Genomic DNA, 21,431 nt, shown 5'->3' on the forward strand with positions numbered 1-21,431 from the left:
AGTGGTTCCTCCAACACAGAGCCCTCGCCTCTGGGTTAAGCCCCTTGAGTTCTAAATCCTTTCATTTCTGGGGCTGAGGTCCACCTCCCTAACCTCTGAGTCGCCAATATTTGCCTTGAAGTTGACACCGGCTATTTAAGTAACAAGCACCAAACCTTACAGGTTCAGTGCCAAACAGATTGATATCAATTATCACCTTTAACCCACACCTTTCCTCTCTTGTGATGTGCGGTTTTCTTCTCTTAATTAGAAAGAGCCAGGGATTATCTGCACAAGACTGGAAGATTCATTGTGATTGGAGGTATTGTCTCTCCGGTCCACGACTCCTATGGAAAACAGGTGGGTCCCTTCCTTTGCCTTCTCTTCTTCCTCACCTGATAGCTCGCTCCCCTGGATAAAACTGCCCTTCTGCCCCACTCTGAGGAAATTCCCAGAGCTGCTAAATGCCTAACAGCATTTGGTTTTCCTCCCAGGCCCACTGTCAGACCTGGGTATCTGGCTACAACCGGAGAGCCAGCTGCCCACCACAGCCAGCTGCTCACAACAGGAGTAAGCCTGCTCAGTGCAACTGTGCTGGGCTCCATCCAGATCGGCAGCAGTTTAGGAGTTGAGCTGCACTGGACAAACATCTCCCAAGATTTTTATTTTGGAAAAGTGGCATCCCAATGCGTCTTATCTGGGAACTCTCCCGGTCATTCCTGTTTCTCCCGAGGTTGCTGTAATCACCAAAACAGGCTAACTGAGCTTAACCTAGGTTAATCTGATGCAGAGTGGCTGAGTGGGCATGGCTGGTTCAGACGCTGGTGCAGTAACATACACCACATACTTCACACACACACACACACACACACACACACATACACAGTCTGTGTATATGGCAGAGGGTCAAGTCAGAGGTCACATTCCTTACTTGCTCTCATCATCCAACAAGGCCATATTTTGTAATGGGGTGGTTTGTCTGGTTGCTGGGCACTGTGGAAGACCGAGGACACCTCCTGCTTATGGCTTTGTTACTTCCCAGGGCCTTGTGTCGAGTCGGCACCGTCTCATCATGTGTCAACTGGCTGTCCAGAATTCCGACTGGATCAGGTAGGCTTGGAGGGATGGTGCCAGAGGCAGGTGGTCCTGGGCTCACTGGGATGGGATGGAGAAGGAATTTGGGACCCACAGGTGAGGAAGTAGCCCTGTACTGGCCCTAATGAGCTAGTTCCTCACTGGTGGCCCAATTGATAACTGTTTATTTTTGAACCAAACAATCCAGCTCACAAAATTTAGGAGTTAGCTTAGGGAGTTTCTGTCTGTGGCTCCCAGTGTGGTTCTTCAGAGTTTCCCAAAACATCACTGGGGAGGAGCCTGGTCTCCAAATCCCAAATGCCTCTCATTCACATCCTACCAAACTCCTGACTCTCACCACCCATAGCTCACTTCTCAGAGAACGTGGGTGGCCTTGATTACCACCCATTTCTGAACTCAGGGTCTCTCCAGGGTCTACAATGACCCCTGGACAAGGTGTGGGGCCTGTGAGCGGCTCCCTAGGGTACCCTGCCAACTGGGACCTGAAGCTGTCTTCTTGATTCTGTGCCCTGCCCCCATTAGACTCGAGGTACCACTAAGATGGCAGCACTCACCCCGCTCTGAGCCACAGTGTAATTAAAGCAAACCTCCACTAATTATGCTAATTACGTTCCCCAAATTCCTACCGTTATAATTTGCATAAGAAGATGGTGTTTAAAAAAATAATGGTATATCATTTGCTCTTTAATTTCCTACGCTAGAAAACTAAGCAGCTCCTAGAAGTTCCGTGAGGAGAGGGGCCATGGACCTGGGGGGGGGCGGGGTGCACGAGGGATGCGGTTGACCCGGGTGGGATGGCCAGGCAGAACTGAAGGCGGTGAACGGAAGCCGCAGTAATAATTTGTCAGTGACAGTTAAGGTCTGTGTGAGTCTGCACAGTAATTTGTACAAGAAACCTGACCCTTGCGGGACTTTCTTTTGGGTTGAGGACTGGAAAGATGGCTCAGAGATTAGGAGCATTTGCTGTTCTTCCAGAGGTCATGAGTTTGGTTCCCAGCACCCACCTTGGGCAGATTCCTACTGCCTGTAACTCCAAATCCTGGGGATCTCATAAAGATAAATATAAATCTTACCAAAAAAAAAAAAAAGGCACAGATTAAATGCTGGAGGACAGTCCTTGTCCATCTGGGATCAAGTCAGGATCAGAAAACATACCTGTTTGTTCTGTAAATAAATGTTTACTTCCCTGTGAAAAATAAATCCAGGGGGAAAAATACTAGCCAGAAGGCTATTCCTGCTTTGACATTCTTAGAAATTTCTGGAATAATTCCTTTGTTGATCCAGTGAGTGCTTGCTGAGAGACTATCACCTGCCTCACTTGAAAGAACAGAACTGAGGTGACAAGGGAGTCACCTTGGGAGGGAAGCTGATTAGCTAGCCCTTAGCCAGGGCACCTGATTGGTGCGGCCAGGTGGGAGGGGCTTGCTCACCTCCCATACCTGTGTGCACAGGGTCAGAGCAGGAGGATCCAGATGAGGGCAGACAGGCTCCTTTATTTTTACTTAGTAAGATCTCAACTCAGGAAACCTAAGGTGCCTGCTCATGGGGGTGGGGTGGGCAGGGATATTCAACCTGTGAGAATGCTTCTGAAGTATCTCATTTAGCAGCTCATTAAGTTGCCAAATGAGGCCGTGTGAGGCGTCAGTCTGGGGCGGGATACCTGCTCACTCCCAGCCTCCTGTTCCGGAGGAGTTGGCTGTCCTGCGGGTCTTACCCTCCAGTCTACCTGTCACGCCCTACTTCCTGCCTCAAGGTACTGCACCACTGGTGAGGGTCTTCTCCAAGGCTTGCAGCCCATAGAGACAAACCTCAACCCTTGCTTGACAAGACCCTGGCTCACATAATCCTTCTCACAGTCCTGTAAGAGCCTGAAGATTTCCCTCCTCCATACAAGACCAAGTTACAAGACATCCTGCTGAGCGCTTGTGGCTATAAAATTTCCCAAGCCCTCACACTAAAAAGAGTGCCAAGCTCGGGTTAAACGCGGGGAGGTTCATATCACTGTCCTCAGTTACAGAGAGGGAAACTGAGGCCCAGGGACATAATCCCACAGCCTGGTTTAAGCTGCTTTCAGATCGAAGCACACAGCATGCTAAGCTTGCTAAGTTCCCTGAGCCTTGGGAGGAAGCAATTTGCAAAAAGTGCAGAGAGCTGAGGACAGCCTCTCTTGCCCCGGCAGGGTGGACCCGTGGGAGTGCTACCAGGACACCTGGCAGACAACGTGCAGTGTGTTGGAGCACCATCGAGACCTCATGAAGGTAAGGTGGGCTAAGGGTGTGTGGATGGGCAGGGAGTAGAAGGGCTGCCAGTCTGTTGACTTGCTGGCTGGAAAGTCTTCACCCCTCCCAGCTGTGAGGTAGACCCGCCTATATGAATTAGGACTCTGGAGCAGCCTTGCTCCCTACCTTCTACTCTCCGACTCCTCCTCCTGTTGGGGCTGGATTTGACATGGGTGGCTATCATCAGCTGGAGAAGCAAACTCCAGGTGGGATGAAGACTAGGGTTGTAAGATGTCAGTGGGGAGAAGCGGGGGCTGGGCAGGGAAAGAGAGGTGCCATTTGGGCTGAGGATGTGGTTCAGTTACTAGAATGGTAGCTTAGCATGTGCAAAACCCTAGGTTTGATCCTCAGTGACAGATAAAATCTGGAGGCAGGGATGAGCACCCCTATATAGGGAGGTAGAGGTTGGAGGATCATAAATTCAGTGTCATGAGCTTGGGCTAAGGAACAATGTTCTCTTACACTTGGTACTTGTCGCCAGGTTCCCTCCTCATCTATTAGGGATCCACAGGTTCCCAGTTGTCTTAGTCAGGGCTTCTATTCCCGAACAAACATCACGACCAAGAAGCAAGTTAGGGAAGAAAGGGTTTATTCAGCTTACACTTCCACATTGCTGTTCATCTCCAGAGGAAGTCAGGACTGGAACCCAAGCAGGTCAGGAAGCAGGAGCTGATGCAGAGGCCATGGAGGGATGTCACTTACTGGCTTGCTTCCTCTGGCTTGCTCAGCCTGCTTTCTTATAGAACCAGGTCTACCAGCCCAGGGATGGCACCACCCACAGTGGGCTGGGCCAGGGATGGCTCCACCCACAATGGGCTGGGCCCTCCCTCCTTGATCACTATTTGAGAAAATGCCTTACAGCTGGATCTCATGGAGGCATTTCCTCAACTGAGGCTCCTTCCTCTGTGAGAACTCCAGTTTGTGTCAAGTTGACCCAAAACCAGCCAGTACACCAGTCCAGGATAAGAAAGATAGCCCGCCTAAGGAACAATGCTCCCCCATTCCCATGCATTCTTTCATCTAAGAACCTTCTGGATGCGTGTCAGATCCCTGCTTTATTATCAGGTAACAGGAAGCCGAGAGAGGAGCCTAGTTACCCAGGACACACAGCGGACATTTATTGACCAAGGATGGAGGAGAGCTCCTGTGTTCTCCACTGCAGTCTAGAACCTTCAGTGACCTAAGGCTGGCTGTGTACCAGCGGCTCCAGCCCCAATGTGGGCACAGTGCCCACCACAGGTCAATATCAGCCCATAGAGTCAACAGTGACAAGAGCTGTCCATGGCCAAAACCTGACCGACAGGCTGACAGACACAGCAAACTGCCCTTGTGGTCATCTCCCCACACTATGTGGAGTGTTTCCGGCTCTACGTTGGTTGTCTTGGAAGGACTGTGAGACAGTTGTTCTGAGAAGTGTCCACAACAGAGTGATAAAAGACTCCACAGAGCTGAACAGATCGCTCAGTAGTGCTTACTGCTCTCACAGAGGACCCATGTTCAGGTGATCTGATGCCTCTGACCTCTGTGGACACTGCTCTCCTATGCACCTATCCACACATACATACATACATACATACAAACACACACATATGCACATACATACATATACACACACATACACATACATATATACACACATACACACATATACATACATACCCATACATACATACATACATACACACACATATACATACATACACACATACATACACATACATATATACACACATACACACATATACATACATACCTATACATACATACATACATACACACACATATACATACATACCCATACATACATACACACATACACATACATACACACACATACATGCATATATACATACATACATACACACATATACAAACATGCCCATACATACATACACACATACACACATATACATACATACATATACACACATACACACATATACATACATATACACATATACATACAAACAAACACACACATACACACATACATACACACACATATACATACATACATACACACACATATACATGCACACATACACACACATAAACACATATACATACAAACACATACACACAAACATATACATACACACACATATACATACACACACATATACATACACACACATATACATATACACACATATACATACACACATACATACACACATACATACACACATATATACATACACACATATACATACATACACACGCATACATACAAACACACACATATACACATACATACATATACACACACATATATATACATACATACATACAAACACACATACACATAGACATACAAACATAGAATGAACAATACAACTTTTTTTTCAGATATCTAATTTTCTGTATAAGGATGTGCCTATCAGGATAGGTGAAAGTGTGCCTGTGGTAACAAACAGAATTATCAGTGGCTTACATCAGTTTATTTCTCACACTTGCCACTTGAGTTAGGGAGGGGAGTGTCATCTGGGAACCCATGTTCTTTTTAGTCACGCAGAGGCCTTAAGGGAGCTTCAGAAATGGAGAGCCGAAACCCCTTCAGTATCCATGAGCTCTGCCCCGGCCGTAATGGCTGTCCAAATGCCCAGGCTTCTGGGCACTTCCTCTGATACTCATGCCCAGAGCGTGGGCCCGAGCCACCGCTGTAGCAGCCCTGCGGAGCCTGGCTGTCAATGTCGGTTACGGATGCTCTACCGCCTGGCAGCCAGAGCTCAGTGCTGCTTCCTGACAACCCCATGCTTCCCAGTCCTGGGATAAGGCTGGTGGTCCTGGCATGGAGGGTCGACTTGCCAGGGAGGTGGGCAGTTAAGGCTGGGTATGTGAAACCGCTGAGGACAGGAGAGCCACGAGGGCCTAGCGAGGCACCCGCAATGGTGGGGTAATCCTGGCACAGGAAATGTCCTTGGCCACAGAGCAGCTCTTAAGTGCCAACGTGGCACTGTCTTTTCTGGTGATACAATAAGAATAAAAGACTGTAGATTACCCCTTCGTTCCATCAGCCACGGCTGGGCAGAGGAACCCACAAAGCAGGCTGGGAAGCTGTCTTACAGATTTGCTGTACCTGTGTTAGGAGCAGAAGTGATGGGTTGGCCCACAGAACAAATGCCTGCTCTTTTAGGCTCAGGATTCCAGGCTTTCTGCCCGCTGGGTCTCCTTTCAAAGCTGTGCCCAGAGGGTCTTCCTGGCCACAGCATGACTCCAATCCTCAAAATGCTCTGGGTACCATCACCTGGGAGATGCTGACTTTGGGGAAAGGACCTTAAATATGCATCTAGTCACGCGATTCTCTGTTGCCCTTTGACCCTGGGTAAAGGAGGGTTGCTTCTGGCTCCACCGTGGAGAGAGGTACTTTCTCAGCCCTCTATTTTCTACATCACTGGAGGGAGCCGTGGGCCTGATAACACAGGTTGAGGATAATGTATCTCCAATCACCTGCAGCTCTGGGGTGTGATGAGCAGGCCTGAGGGGCCTTGAAACGCACCCCACACTTCCTGTGACACAAATACCTTCTGCTCTCTGTGGCACTGGCCATGGCACTGGCTGGGTCACTGGCATGTCTAGCTGGCAGAGACTGAGGCGGTGATGAGGCTGTGGTTGGCCTGACCTTTCCAGGGCCTGCAGAGCGCCCTCACAGATATGATCTCATTTGAGTCGTGACACACGGCAGATTCCATCAAGACCTAGCAGGTGGCACGAACTTCACACGAGCTTGCTCAAGTCATTCTGCCCACAGACAAAATGGCTTAAGGTGAGCCTGCCTTCCCAAGGGCCAGTCCTCTGGCAGGAGATCGACCTGCCTAACTGGGCTAACTCCTAAGACAGGAGACAATGGCTGATTTCCACCTACATGTAGATTCCTTTATTTTGTTTGTTTGCTTGTTCTTTAACAGCAAAGGATGGCTGAAGATTGTAATCCCAGCACTCAGGAGGCAGATAGGTGGATCTCTGAGTTTGAGGCCAGCTTGGTCTACAGAGTGTGTTCCAGGACAGCCAGGGCTATAAAAAAAAAAAAAAAGGAAAGTTAAATGTCATCCTCAACTACATAGCCGGAGATTCATCTTCATCAGACTCTGTTTCTTTTTAAAAGGGGGAGGGGGACTGCAGAGATCGCTCAGTGGTTAAGAGTGCTAACTGCTCTCTTCCAGAGGTCCTGAGTTCAAATCCCAGCAACCACATGGTGGCTCACCACCATCAGTAATGAGATCTGATGCCCTCTTCTGGTGTGTCTAAAGACAGTTACAGTGTACTTATACATAATAAATAAACAAATCTTTTAAATAATGGGGGGAGGTAAACATATATCAGACTTGAATTAGAATTAAGGTTCAGGAGCAATTAACTTTTTTAAGTTATAGTGTTGGGGTCCAGGTCTACGTGATACTGCACCAAGCTTTTCTTGCTGATCTACTGTTTCCTGCCAGTGCCAACCATGTGGCACAGCTGCATGTAGAGCCAAGCCCAGCACCTCCCCTTAGCTGGAGACTGACTCCCTCTGCCTGGGATGAATACCCATGGGGCAGTTGGGCCGAGATTCTCAGCACCCCTGGGCGAAGGACACTGACTCAATGCTTCTCCTCCAGAGGGTGACTGGCTGCATCCTCTCCAATGTCAACACGCCTTCCATGACACCTGTGATTGGACAGCCACAAAACGAGAACACCCAGCCCATTTACCAGAACAGCAATGTGCCCACCAAGCCCACTGCAGGTAAGGGACACTGGGTAAACTCCTTAGTCCTTAGAATCACCTAGAGGGCCCGCCCAGGTTTTGAGTTGGTCAGGAAGGAGGAAGAGGAGGAAAAGGAGGCTTAAGGAAAGGACAGATGGGCTGGAGAGATGGCTCAGTGGTTAAGAGCACAGACTGTTCTTCCAGAGGTCCTGAGTTCAAATCCCAGCAACCAAATAGTGGCTCACAACCATCTGTAATGGGATCTGATGCCTTCTTCTGGTGTGTCTGAAGACAGCTTCAGTGCACCCATACATACTAAATAAATAAATCTTTTTTTTAAAGGGAAGGAAGAAGAAGGGAGACTGGAGGAAGGAGGCAGAAGAGGGGCAGGGAGAGGAAGGAGAGAAGAGCGTGTGTCTTCTTAAGTATTTAAATATAAATCTAACTGCCTGAAGTAGGGGTTTAATATATAAAAGAAAGCCTTTTTTTTTCTGCCTTTCCAGGGAGCTGAGGGTCTTACCCAGGGCCACAGGGAGGAAGTAGCCATGAGTCACATTACACACATAATGCCCATATTCTTAGCCCACCTCAATAGAGAACAAAGGCACCAACACCTTCTTACATTAGCATTGTGCACCTTATATGCTGTGTTCTCACTGAATGCACTAATTCTATGACAGATTTGCTTTCTTTTCTCTGACAACAAAACAAAAAACAACAACAACAAAAAAGAAGATTCAGAGACAGTTAGTGATTAGCTGAACTTGTACCAGGTCCAAGGTACACGCCCTAAAGTAGTGGTCTCAAACCCGTGGGTTGTGACTACCACAGGAGTTGCACGTCTGACATCCTGCACATCAGGTATTTACATTACGATTCAGAACAGTAGCAAAATTACAGTTATGAAGTAGCAACGAAATAATTTAGTGGTTGGGGCTTCCACAACATGAACTATGTTAAAGGGTCTCAGCATTAGGAAGGTTGAGAGCCAGTGCAAAGATTCTCCTAGGTAAATTCCGTGAAGCTGGGTATGGTGGCAGACGTCCGTCTATAACCTAAAACTTGGGAAGTGGAAACAGAAAGATCAGGGGTTTATAACCAGCCTGAGCTGCATGAATTGTTGTTTCAAACAAAACATAACCAATGTAAGTTCTAAGAGATAGAGACACCCGCTACTTTTCAAGCCCGGAGACCATATTTTATTTTATTACTGGTCTTTTATAAACACAATAACTTATAAAGAAGAGCTGGATTCCTCAGTTTGCTTGTAGTTATATCGGGTACTAAGAAAGTTCTGGGCCGAGGTCCCAGAGCGAAAGATCACGGAAGAGACACGCAGGACCCTTCTCAGCCACGTAGGATATCTGATTACTGTGAGAGTCATCTGCGTGGGCCCGCGTGCCCTCCTTTGTCCGGCAGAGATGACTCCAGTGTGTAGTCTAACAGAGGCCGAGGTTCTTTGAATTTAGACGTTGCTCATGAGGAATGTATTAGTCATAGTGGCTTTCCATTGCTGGGACAAAATGCCTGAGAATAACCAACCTTAATTAACAAAGACGTATGTGGCTCATGTTCCAATGATTTTAGTCCAGGGCTACCCAGACGTGTTGTTCTGATGCTCTGCAAGCATGCAGCATCATGGGAGTGGGTAGCAGAGGAGGTGGCTCACTTTGTGGTAGCCAGAAGCAAAGGCAGAAAAAGGGAGGCGGCAGGACACACCCCCAGTAATGTAACTTCCTTCCATCAGACTCCGCCTCCTAAGAAGTCTTCTACTTCCCACGGCGTCATCAGCTGGCGACTAAGCCTTTTCAACACATGGCTTTTGGGGGACATTTAAGAGTCAAACCATAACGTTAAGAATTGGAAGAGCAAAGCGATGTGACTGCCCCTTAAAATTGTCGTCGAACCCAACTTAGGCACATTATACTCATTAAGATGGAAGAAAATAAATAATACACCAAGATGCAAAGCTGTGGTTATCTGTAGAGGTGGGGTCGTGGGTACTGTTTCTTTTCCTCGTTATATTTCTTCCTTTTCTCTATTTTACACATTTTTTTTCTATTTTTAACAAAGCAGTAAACATGACCAAAAAGTAGACTGTGTGGCTCACGGTGCTTGTGCCTTAGACTCAGTGAGAAGAAAGAGCTTCTGGCAGTCACTGTTATGTCCTTCTTCCTCCCTCCCTCCCTCCCTTCCTTCCTCTTGCCTTCCACTTCCTCTCCAGTACACCCCGATTGTTTACCATGGCCCCAATGCTGGGCTGACAACAGTGCCAGGTGTGAGTGGTTCTTTCCCTCTGTCTGTCTGTCTTATTCTCTCTCACAGCCAAGATCTTGGGAAAAGTAGGAGAGAGCCTCAGCCGGATCTGCTGTGTCCGCCCACCTGTGGAGCACTTCACTTTTGTAGGTAAGGTCAAGGACTTGCTTTCTCAGCTCCATCTTTTTTATTTCTCACCCTCTTTCTTACATCCGCAGACACTCATACATTGAATTGTTAATTCCCCACTCCCAGGAGGAACAGTATTAGGAACCAGGGACTTGGGCAACAATTAGTCATGAGGGTGGATTGTTCACACACACACACACACACACACACCAATAAATAAGCAAACAAACAACATGTAATTAAAACTGTTTTTAAAGAAAAGGCCCTGCAGCGCTAACTCGCTCCTCCCACCGTCTGAGGACACAGAAGGTGACAGTATCCATGCTGTCTCCTTTATCTTGGGCTTTCAACAGCCACAACGTTCAGGGGTAAATTTCTGTTGTTTAGAAGACTCCCCACCCATGGCACTTGTGGACATCCGTCTGTGGAGTGGTCATTTGCAGGGCAGAAGCTGATGGAGACAAGAGTCAAACAGCAGTGCCAGGCTTACAGTGTCCAGAGCTGATGGGAACAGCAGGGTGCGGTGCTCCTCCGAGGCCTCTGATCCTCTCCCTCCTCCCGCCTGTGCTCACTCCCCTCCCCGAACCCCATAAAATGTGTCTGCACACTGGGTGTGTCTCTTCTCCAGTGGACACACAGGATCTTGCCCTGGCTCCCCTCTGTCTTTTGGGTACTCCCCTAAGACTCAGCTTGGGTGAGAATCTCATAGGCCCTAGAGCTTTTCCCCCTCCAACTCCGGCTGCCTTCTGCCATTTTGGAGGTTCCCAGTTTAGGGCATATTGAGAAGGAACAAAGAGATGGCTGAGGAGGCAGAGGTGGGGACAAGGCAGCTCGCCTGTAGATATCTGTGTGCACACGTGTGTACCTTGGGCTCCTCCGTGTAGACAGTACACACCAGGAACATATGCCAGAGGCATGATCCTTTTAAATTTTATGGCAACCCATCAAAGACAAAACTGAACATGCCAATTTTGCTGGTTCTTTAAACCAGGAAGCAACTGAAGGGGGAGGAGGCTACCCCCTGTGACCCCCAAATTCTGTGTCCTAGGTTCTGAGGGCACAGTTCTTGAGGGCAGTCTTCCTGGGATACAGAAACAGGTAGCAGTCAATTCTAGTGTGTCTGTCAGTGGTTTTCCCAGTGAGACGGTCTAAGTATGAAAACCCCAGAAATACGAGGGGTGAGGATGCCTCCCGCCATTTGATACATTTCCCCAGCCTCTGTCACTGAGTGAGATCTCAGCTCCCCAATGCTCTGCTCTCTCTCCCCTGTCCATCTGTCCATCCCTCTCTTCTTCCAACCTTCCCCTCTCTCCCCGTAGATGAGAACGCCAACCTGGGCACAGTGATGCGGTATGAGGAGATTGGTGAGTTGAACCATGAAAGTGGGGACCTTTGGAGCCCTTTGCCCCCAATCACCTGGGAGCAACAAGGTCAGGAAGGGTGGGGGCTTGAGGCCTGGACTGGGTTTACAGCTGGGTCCACAGTCAGAACGTTCCTTATGCGAGTACGACCACAATCTTACCTAGAGCCTATTGGAGGTCTCTCCATTAGAGTCACTCCCCAGTAGTAGACCAACTGTCAGTCTTCCCTCCACAGCCTCTCCTCCCTCATCTAAAAGAATGAAAGTCGAGCATCAGTGCTGGTGAGAGAGACCATTGGTTTTGCCTGCTCATACTGCATACAACCAAGGCAGTTGAGGTTTTTCAATGCGTTAAGGGAGAGAAGGAGGCAAGGGTTGATCCAAAGCCACCATGTGGCCCTGCAGCCTTGGCGGAAGCTAAGGTATCCATTGTCTCTGTGAGACTCTGGTGCCCAACCCAAGTCTAGAGTAGGTAGAAGCTAGTTACAAACATCTGTCAGGGGTGGGGGGTGGAAAGGAGCTGATGTAATAATCAAAGCAAATCAGTAAAATGAAGCCTTTGCAAGGTTCCAGAGTGAAAGGCGGGCGGGAGACCCGAGTGCCTGCAGCTAGAAAGGGGGTGGCAGAGGCAGGAAATATGGAGCAGGTGGTGAGGGGGTCGGTGAATCGATGAAGGAGAGGCAATTTGGTGTCCAACCCAAGCGGATTTAACTTCTAAAGAAGTGTTAGATGTCTTGGGATATACCTCTTTGGGAGCACCGTCTGGGCTTGCTGTGTGGTCCTGATCTTGAGAGTCTTGGAAATGCTGGTGTCTCTAAGCACTCTGATACCCAGCATATGTGATAACATTTCGAGGTACACCTCTGGTCTGAGATGTAGTCGTGCTGGGCTATTCCAGTTGCTTTGCTAGAACTATTTTTAAAAGGTTGACCACTGGTTACTGAGCAGAGCCGTTAATAAGAATGGAGTGTAAGTAGCACACAGTTAAACTGCATTAAACCAAAGCAACCCAAGAGTTACCTTTTAGACTTTCGCATCCTTTACAAATCAGCTTGTCAGCTCTGCTGTCTGCAGGAGTGTGGGCATCTGGCTTTCTGGCCGATCGCCAAAAAGCAAGCAAGTTCTGTAAGCCCAGAGGATTCAAAGGCAGAGGATTGGGCAAAGCAGCTAGGACAGAACTCAAAGCCCTAAGCTCTGTATCCCTGATACCAGTCTCAGCCCAGCAGAGCTCAGAACAGTCCTAGGATTTTTCAGTAGTCTGTCTTTTCCCAGACCCCAGAGCTTGAGTTGGGCTCTGCGGTCCCTGCTGGGGGAAATCCCCCTCTGGACCCTAAATCTGGCTACCTCCTCTGACTGCTTTTGCTTTCTGGAAGGGAAAGGGATCCCCAGTGTATGCCGGGGAGGGATAATGAGGAATTCTTGGCTTCTAAAAAGGCAAGCCGTGAAACCCCTGCTGACAGACAGACTCCAGGTTCACAGAGATACAGGTGGCGGCTGCCTCCGGGAACCTACCGTGGGAGCAGGGATGGGCCACTGGGCTACACATAGCTGGGATTCCTGAGCAGCGGGTGGGGAGGGAGTACTGATTCTGGCTGCTGGCCAGGGGAGGGAGGCAGAGCCCAGTGGAGGGAAAGGGAACTGACTCCTGTGTCCTTCAAGGCCCTGGTATTCACCGGCTTCTTACACACCACCTGTTTTTTTTTTGTTGTTGTTGTTGTTGTTTTGTTTTGTTTTTGTTTTTTTAAAGCATCAGTGGGCCCATTCTGTTTTCAGCAGTTGGTTGCTTTCCCTTGTGGCTTTCCCTGGACTTGTGGTCTGGAAATATGGAAATCACTGCTGCCCTCCAGTGGCTTCATGTGGGACCACAGACTCTACCGGGGCCATTACCAATAAGCAGACTGGTCCCGGGGTGGTGGGTGTAGGTGGTCAGAGGTCTCACTCTGCCTCTCTGGGCTGTAGCTCGTTTGAAAACTTCCATCTTATTCCCGGGGAAGAGTGTGAGTCCTAGCATAAGAATGGAAAGCCCAGGTCAGGGTTGTCAGCCTTGGTGTTACCAGCAGATATTCTGCATTGTGGGGCTGCCCGGGGTACTGTGTGATGTTCACTGAGCCGTGTCCCATCCACCAGATGCCACACTTCTCCTCTCCCCAGGCATGACAACCAGACATTGTCAAATGGCCCCCAAACTACCCAGGGATTCTCAGGCAGCCACATCATTTACTGGCTTAACTATTCACCATGTCTGAATACCCACTGTGTGCCAGTCACCAACAGGGTCTGGGGATATAAAGACAAATTAAGGTTCTGTACCAAAAGATAATATAAGCTCTCGGCCTCCATTGGGTTCCCTGAGGGGGTGAACTGTGAAGACCCAGAGACGATGGGATGTTAGCTGCTTTCTCTACCTGCCTCAATCCCATCTGGAGACTCCCAGGGGTAAGCTCAGTATCTGAGAGGCCTTGCCCAGCCCTGGGGTGTAAGTCAGGCAAAGCGGTGGGCTCTTAGGGACCCTGGTAGCAACTGTGTCTGGAAGACTGCACAAGAGGCCTCATTGTCTCAGAGACAACACTCTAGATAAGGCAGAAACTCTGAGGAATGTCAAGAATCTCTAGATTCTTTTCCCCGTCACTCAGCAGAACTTCAAAACCGTTAGCTGCCAGTTTTAAATGACAATAAGCCTGGGTGGGATATCTCAAATTGGGCTTAATGAGGGGAGAAAAACAACTGACAGGCAGCAAGCACCATGGGTAAAGGGGAGGGGCTAAGGAGAGGGGCAAAGGGGAGGGGCAAGGAAGAGGGTAAAGGGGAGGGGCAAGGGAGAGGGGTAAAGGGGAGGGGCAAAGGAGAGGTAAAGGGGAGGGGCAAAGGGGAGGGGCTAGGGAGAGGTAAAGGGGAGGGGTAAAGGGGAGGGGCAAGGGAGAGGGCTAAAGGCGAAGGGCAAGGGAGAGGTAAAGGGGAGGGGCAAAGGGGAGGGTAAAGGGGAGGGGCTAGGGAGAGGTAAAGGGGAGGGGCTAGGGAGAGGGGTAAAGGGGAGGGGTAAAGGGGAGGTGGCTCCAGCCTTGCTCAGCGAGCCGTTTGCTGGCAGCTATGGCCACAGAGAGAGCACAGTTGATCCACTCCATTGTTGCAGCCAGTGGTCTCCCTCCATCCCAGCCCTGTTGGCACTTGTTGAAGGAGGCACCCTCTAGACGGAGAGAACACAGAAATAAGTTATCCAGCCCTAAGGAGGCTGAGACAGGAGGTTCCAGAAAGAAAAGATGGAAGGAAGAGAGGGAGGAAGGGAGGGAAGGAAAAAGAAAACGAGAGGGGGGGCTCTGAGCCCTTAAACTGTGGTGTCTAGCTGGCTACCACTGTTAGAGAGCCTGGCCATCCTGCTCTGGCCCTCAAGGGGTGCGTCTCCGTCTTGGCCACCCTGTCTGGAGATGCAGAGGGGAAGTAGTGGGGGGTTGAACTACGGATACCCTGGTGTAGGGTTGTCAAGGAGACCTGAACTACACAGTTCCAAGTTTCAGACTTTTGTGTCCTTGAGGGTGGAGAGCTGAGAGCTGCCACCTAGACCCTCCTCTGATGCTGTTTGCAAACTCTGCTCTCCCTCTGCAGAGCTGCGCATCTTGCTGCTGTGTGGCAGTGACCTGCTGGAGTCCTTCTGCATCCCAGGACTCTGGAATGAGGCGGATGTGAGTAGCCAGGTTTCCAATCCACAAGCAGCTTGGGGTGGGGTGGGTGTGGGATGGGGGTATGATTTTGGCTTCAGTTGTCCTCCCCTCACAGACTGCAATCTCTTGCCTTCTCAAAGTTCCCAAGAGGGCAATTTATTCGCATGACTAAGGAGGAAAGTTCTCACCTACCCCAGGCTTTGTCTCCTCCTGCATATTTATGCCACTCCTCCTCATCCTCACCCTGGGAAACCCTGGGAAAAAAGCACTCCGAGTTATAGAATGTCTTGTTCCAAGCACTGCCTGGGGTGTGCATGCTGGGGCCATGGAGACATGAAGGGAGGGGTCAAGAAGAAATTTTACCCTTTGGAGATCATAGGCGTTGTTTGTTTTACTTTGCTGACTTTGAGGGGATAGTAACTACTATCCCAGGCTCCCCATAAGCAAAAGAATAGGTGTGTGTGTGTGTGTGTGTGTGTGTGTGTATTCTGGTTATTGGCAAAGGTAAATAGGATCCTTTAGATGACTGATTTGGCATAAGAGACAGAGCCAGTTAAACTCCAGTCACTTAGAAGATTCCATCAGTACTCACTAGGATGGCCGATCTGTTGTGTTTTATGAAAAGGAATAAAAAGCCAGGGTTATGTTTGGCAGAGGTTCGGTATGGTGTGGGGGAAGGGGTGCCTCTGTGGGCCCATGCTGAGGCGGCATCCATCCCCCTTGATGTACCAGCCATATGACGAGTATAAGAATAGTTTATCCAGGGCATGGGAAGGGGAGTTGAGGGAGTTATAGAGACAGAGAAAAGGGGAGAGGGAGAGAGAGAGAGAGAGAGAGAGGGAGGGAGGGAGGAGGAGCAGAAGAGAGAGGAGAGGCAAATATCCCCTTTTATAGGGAGTCAGGCACACCTGGCCGTTGCCAGGTAACTGTGGGGTGGAGCCTAGAAGAAATGGCAACACAGTCCACTACTTTCCACACATGCTGTTCTCTCTGGCCGGTTTATTAATTCTCTCATGAGATAGATAGCCTGAGCTAAAGCCAGCTCCACCCTCATGGTGCTGTGCCAATTGCTTTTCTGTTTTTTCTGAGATAGGGTCTTGCTCTGTAGCCCTGGCAGTCCTCCTGCCTTGGTGCGTTGCTGGCAGCAACGCCAGACTTCATGCTTTTTACAAAATGAGCTTGCTGGGTACCCATGCCAATCATTCAGCTCCTCTAGTTACCCAGAGAGGCTCATTTTGCCCACCGTTTGGCATGCCAGTCTGACAGTTGCTGAAACAATTGCAAATATTTTAATAAGAGTTTATGGCCAAGGCAGCCAGACAAGAAAAGGTGGACGCCCGAGGTCTCACAGAGGTAAGGGGCGTTTCTGAAATAAGCAGGGTCTGAGGCTTCAGAAGATGATTGTCATGAGCCAAATGAAATAACCTGTAGGTGGGCCATCAGGGCTTTACCTGGGCTGTGTCCCGAAAACAGTGACATTAGTGGACTCTAAGGGTAGAGCTTCAGCCATCTGGTGTCCAAATGGTCACCTTGCATACGTAGGTCAGTAGTCTAAACTACTTTCTGCAACCTCCAGTGTCTGAAACACAACCCAGGCAACTGCTGTCATGGTGACCCTGTTGTCAGGTATTGTCTCCAGTGAAGCCACTGGGAGAGCCACAGCTTCCAGGCAGGGTTTAGGAGGGATTATGGGTATGGTTTGGAGGGATTATGGGTAGGGTTTGTTACACTTCGATACCTTTGAAGACATAGCAACTACTGCCCTAGGGTTCCCTTGGCAAGAGAATGGGAATGCAAATGGCCGATGGCACAGGCAAATAGGATCCTTCCAAACTCACAGCAAGCCAGAAAGAAACAAAAGGGAAGAGGGTGAATTTGGGCTTTCCCTTCGGTCACTCTGGACCTCAGGTTTTTTAAGTCTTGTATGTTATTGGCAGTGCTCTGAGATTAAAGAACTTCCTGGTACACCCCTCATGTTAAGTGTTAGGAGACTTGATGTAACACAAAATCTTTTATCAGAGAAAGATTTAAACTCCAGGTCTACCCCATCTGCCCCCAAAACATTGTCTAAGTTTCCATTTTCCCATCTTTAAAATGGGCATAATAATAATGTTTACCTCACATAGATTTTGAATACTCAAATGTCACTCTTTGAGTGTATGTGACAGTGCCTATCACATAATTAGCCGCCACGTGGGTTTTGCTTGTTATTTTTGAGACAGGATTGTCTTTGCCCAGGCTGACTTGCTGTGCAGCTGAGGATGGCCTTGAACTCCTGATCCTTTTGCCTCCATCTCTCAAGTGCCCGGTGCTGGGACTAGACTTGCCACGATACCTGACTTGTAACAAATGCTATTAAGACATTTCAATGACTGTGAACTGAGCACCCTGGTGAACCCAGTAGCTATTCAAGGTGAAGGAAGTGCAAGCTAAGTATGCTGGTGCCGTGGGGGAGGGGTGTCAGAGCCTGAGCAATTTCCTGCAGGTGAAGTTTTAAGCTTCCTTTCTGCTTTGGATTAAGTGGCTTAATCAGCCTTTGCCTTCCACCCTCTCTCTACCAAGTACTGAGAAAGTAAAAAGTCACTGGCAGAGATTTCAGCAAAGCTGAGCAGTTGTCTGGGGCCCCTCCAGGGAGGCCTGAGCAGTCTGGGAATTGAGAAGGATGAGGTTGGCAGCTGGTGCAGTAGTCTGAAGAGCCACTTGTGTGAGCAGGAAATCCCTGGGGCTATTTACTAAGTGGGACCTGTGGGGAGCCTCCTGTAGTCTTGAAGTAGGCGCTTTGGAACCTGCAACACACACACACACACACACACACACACACACACACTCACACACACCCCTGATTCCAGTCTCTGTCCTGGTTAGCTCTCTACAGGGTAGATCTCATTACCTACCTGCTGCTTTGGATCTCTACCCAGGCTCGGGTCTTTCTGGCTCTCCTCAGTCATTGGTGTTGAGCTTTTTAAAGCATTAGAGCACCGGCTGATTAAGAAACAAAATTTAAGGGGCTGGAGAAATAGCTCAGCAGTTAAAAGCACTTAGTGTTTTTGCAAAAGACCTCAGTCTGGCAACTGACAATGGGCCTGTAACTCCAGTGGGCAGGGGAAGGAAGAAGAAGAGAGGATGATAAAAAGACCAGGATGACTTTAGGGGATGTGGGGCTTTGATGACAAAAGCATGTCACATTTGATGCCAAGTCATTGAAGAGCTGAGAATCTTGTTCTGGGGTGTGGGTGGTTTCTAACACAGGGCATCTGATGCCCTCTTTTGGCCTCCTACGGCATCTGCACTCATATGAAACACAGAGACAGACAGACAGACACACACACACACACTCACAAATAACAAATAACAAATAAATGTCACATGGAAGTCTTTGTTCATTCCAACGTATTTCCCCCTGATGATGTGGGAAAAGGGCATGCCTCAGTTCTGACCAGTTTGACTTTCTGGATTCCTGAGAGTAATCAGATGATTCCAGTCTCTAAGGGGTGTTTGTGTAAAAAACAAAGGGATGCCCCTGTCTTGCTTCCAGTCAGTCCCCATTCTGAGATGGGTGACTTTGGAACATCTTGTGGCAGCCAGGGATGGATAAACCAAGGAAGGTAACCAGATAGCCCCACTCTTCCTAGTACTTAGATGAATTTAGTGCAAAATCCTAAGGCTAAGGAGATAGTGTGGTGCTAGAGAACTTCCCTTACCCCAGTGAGGCCCTGGATAGAATCCCCAACGTTGTAAAGGAAGTAAAAACTATCGGAAAATCCAAAGACTGAGGCTAGAGAAGTATCTCAGTTGGTAGAGTGCTTGCCTCATGTGCACAAAGCCACGGGATCAATCCCCAGCACCATATAAACCAGTCCCAGGGTTGAGAGATAGAGGTAAGAAGATCAGAAGTTCAAGGTCATTCTCTACTACATAGTGTGTTCAAGACCAGCCTTCGAAGCAAGAGGCCCCGTCTCAAAACAAAGAGGTTTTTTTTTTTAAGGTTCAAAACCTGAGAGTCCCACATTCTTAGATCTTCCTGTCTCAGGGTGACAACTTGGATGTCTGGTCATCCCAGATATCAAGGACATCCACCCTAGTTACTCCTGCATCTCTCTTGTCTGAGGCAGTGATACGAATCCCAGTTCTCTGCAGACACAGTGAGATTGGAGCTAATCAGACTCGGCTGCTCCAGCCCACAGCAAGCCTGCATCTCAATACCACCCAGCCAATTGTTCTTTCCCAACTCTCCCAGTTTGTGAGGTTCTTAGGATCATTGTTCAGAAGTAATATCTAAAGATACAAGGCTCTGATGTAAAAGAGTTCCCGTTCAGACAGATCTAGGAACAAACAGGGGCGTGTTTATAATGGGGCAGCCTCACTGTGCCAACTGAAAGTGTTAACATCTGGAAACTGGCCTAGTGGGCCTGTCCCATAGCAGGACAGCCATGGCTTCTCCTGTCATCCCAGCTGCTACATAGTCAACATCACTCGCTTCAAGTCTGGACCCAAAACTCTCCATCAAGGGCTCCACACCCAGCTACAGTTCCCCTGAAGCAGTGTCCACTAGGCACAAAGATCTATCAGTCGACAGTGAAATCTGACCTCCTGCACCAGTGACACACCCCGTCCCCTTACATTCCACGAAGAGAAAATTCCGTACATATTCATCAAGTTTCTCTCAAGTGGCACACAAAAGAGCGGCTGTGTGGCCTCCCGGTTGGCATTTTTGTTCTTGTTTTCTGGGGGAATCAGGATCCAGGCTCCTGGACCAGTCTCCGAGCCCAGGAGCCAGCACCATGCCCAGTTCACTTTCAGTAGCAGGGTAGTTTCTTCTGTTACTCTGTGTTCTGAAGAAATCGAAGCACAGAAGAAAGAGCTTCGTAGCTCTCCAGAGAGGGAGGCGTTCGTCACTGCACAGAGGCAATCACATCACATCAGGGACCTGAGCTCCCTTCTGAATCCACAGTCAGAGAGCAGAGAGAGACAACAAACCTGCTGCCCTACTGATCTCTGTCTGATTCAGTCTGGGTCCCAGAGCATGAGCATGCTACCACCCAAAGCCAGGGCAGCTCTTTTCTCCTCATTAAACTCTCTGAACACCCTCGCAAGATGTCACAAGACATCTCCATGGTGATTCTAAATCCCATCAAACTGATAGCTTCCCTCAAGGTTTTGTTTTTGTTTGTTTGTTTGTTTTTGTTTTTTTCTTTTGCATTTGTTTTTTTGCATCTGACTGAAACACAAGTGCAGGTATCCAGACTGGGTCAGGAAGATTAAATTAAGGCCAAAGTCTCCTGGATCAGCCAGGGCTGAAACCTTTTTCTTTGCTCCTCCCTTAAGCAAAGCCCAGAGGGTTGCGCAGGTGCTTTTCCATCACTTAGCGGAAGGAAGGCCAGCAACTTCATTCTGATTTAAACATTCCTCCTTTCAATCAAGCTTTCAACAGTGCCCTTGTGAACCTAAGCATGCATTTGCCCACAAGGTTCCTGCAGGCTAAAAATACCCTAGTAATTACGTACGTCATTGTCCAACACGAAATTAAGCGTCTAAGAAGTATACAAGAGTTTTTGTTTTTGAACCCAGCTGGTAAGTTCACAGCAACTGTTGGATGTTATTTTTTTATTCTTTTGTTGCTGTTAAGTCCTGGGAATTTATGCTTATGATTTCTACATACTAGCCACTGAACTATATCCCTGTCTCCTTTTGTATTTTCCTTCTTAAAACTGTCTTTTTTTATTTATCATCATGTGGCATGCAGGTGCCAGAGCGCACAGTGGAGGTCAGAAGACAACTTTGTGGAGCCTTTTTTCTCTTTCCTCCTTTGCATGGGTTCCAGGGATCGAACTCAGTCTGTCAGACTTGTGTGACAAGCACTTTTACCTGCTGAGCTGTCTTGCCAGCCTGCATTTTTTCATTTTAAAATCAGATCCTTCCGAATTTTTCTTAATTAATAATCCTCCTGCCTCAGCCTTTTGAGCAGCTAAGTTTAAAGGACACATCGCCATC

General features: G+C 48.6%; 1 protein-coding gene across 1 annotated transcript in view; it reads left to right on the forward strand.

Annotated features, from left to right (window-relative positions):
* The window catches only part of NMNAT2 (nicotinamide nucleotide adenylyltransferase 2), a gene marked incomplete at its 5' end in the record, with an annotated part of 156,679 nt that overhangs the window by 121,989 nt on the left and 13,259 nt on the right, over positions 1–21,431 (forward strand). Inside the window, 7 exons of the mRNA XM_080917797.1 lie at positions 251–339; positions 1,022–1,089; positions 3,254–3,332; positions 7,952–8,078; positions 10,365–10,445; positions 11,744–11,788; positions 15,385–15,461. Of these exons, the coding sequence (XP_080773923.1) occupies positions 251–339; positions 1,022–1,089; positions 3,254–3,332; positions 7,952–8,078; positions 10,365–10,445; positions 11,744–11,788; positions 15,385–15,461 (566 nt within the window). The remainder of the gene's footprint in view (positions 1–250; positions 340–1,021; positions 1,090–3,253; positions 3,333–7,951; positions 8,079–10,364; positions 10,446–11,743; positions 11,789–15,384; positions 15,462–21,431) is intronic.

This window comes from Micromys minutus (genome assembly GCF_963924665.1).
Source record: "Micromys minutus genome assembly, chromosome: 6".
Lineage (NCBI taxonomy): Eukaryota > Metazoa > Chordata > Mammalia > Rodentia > Muridae > Micromys > Micromys minutus.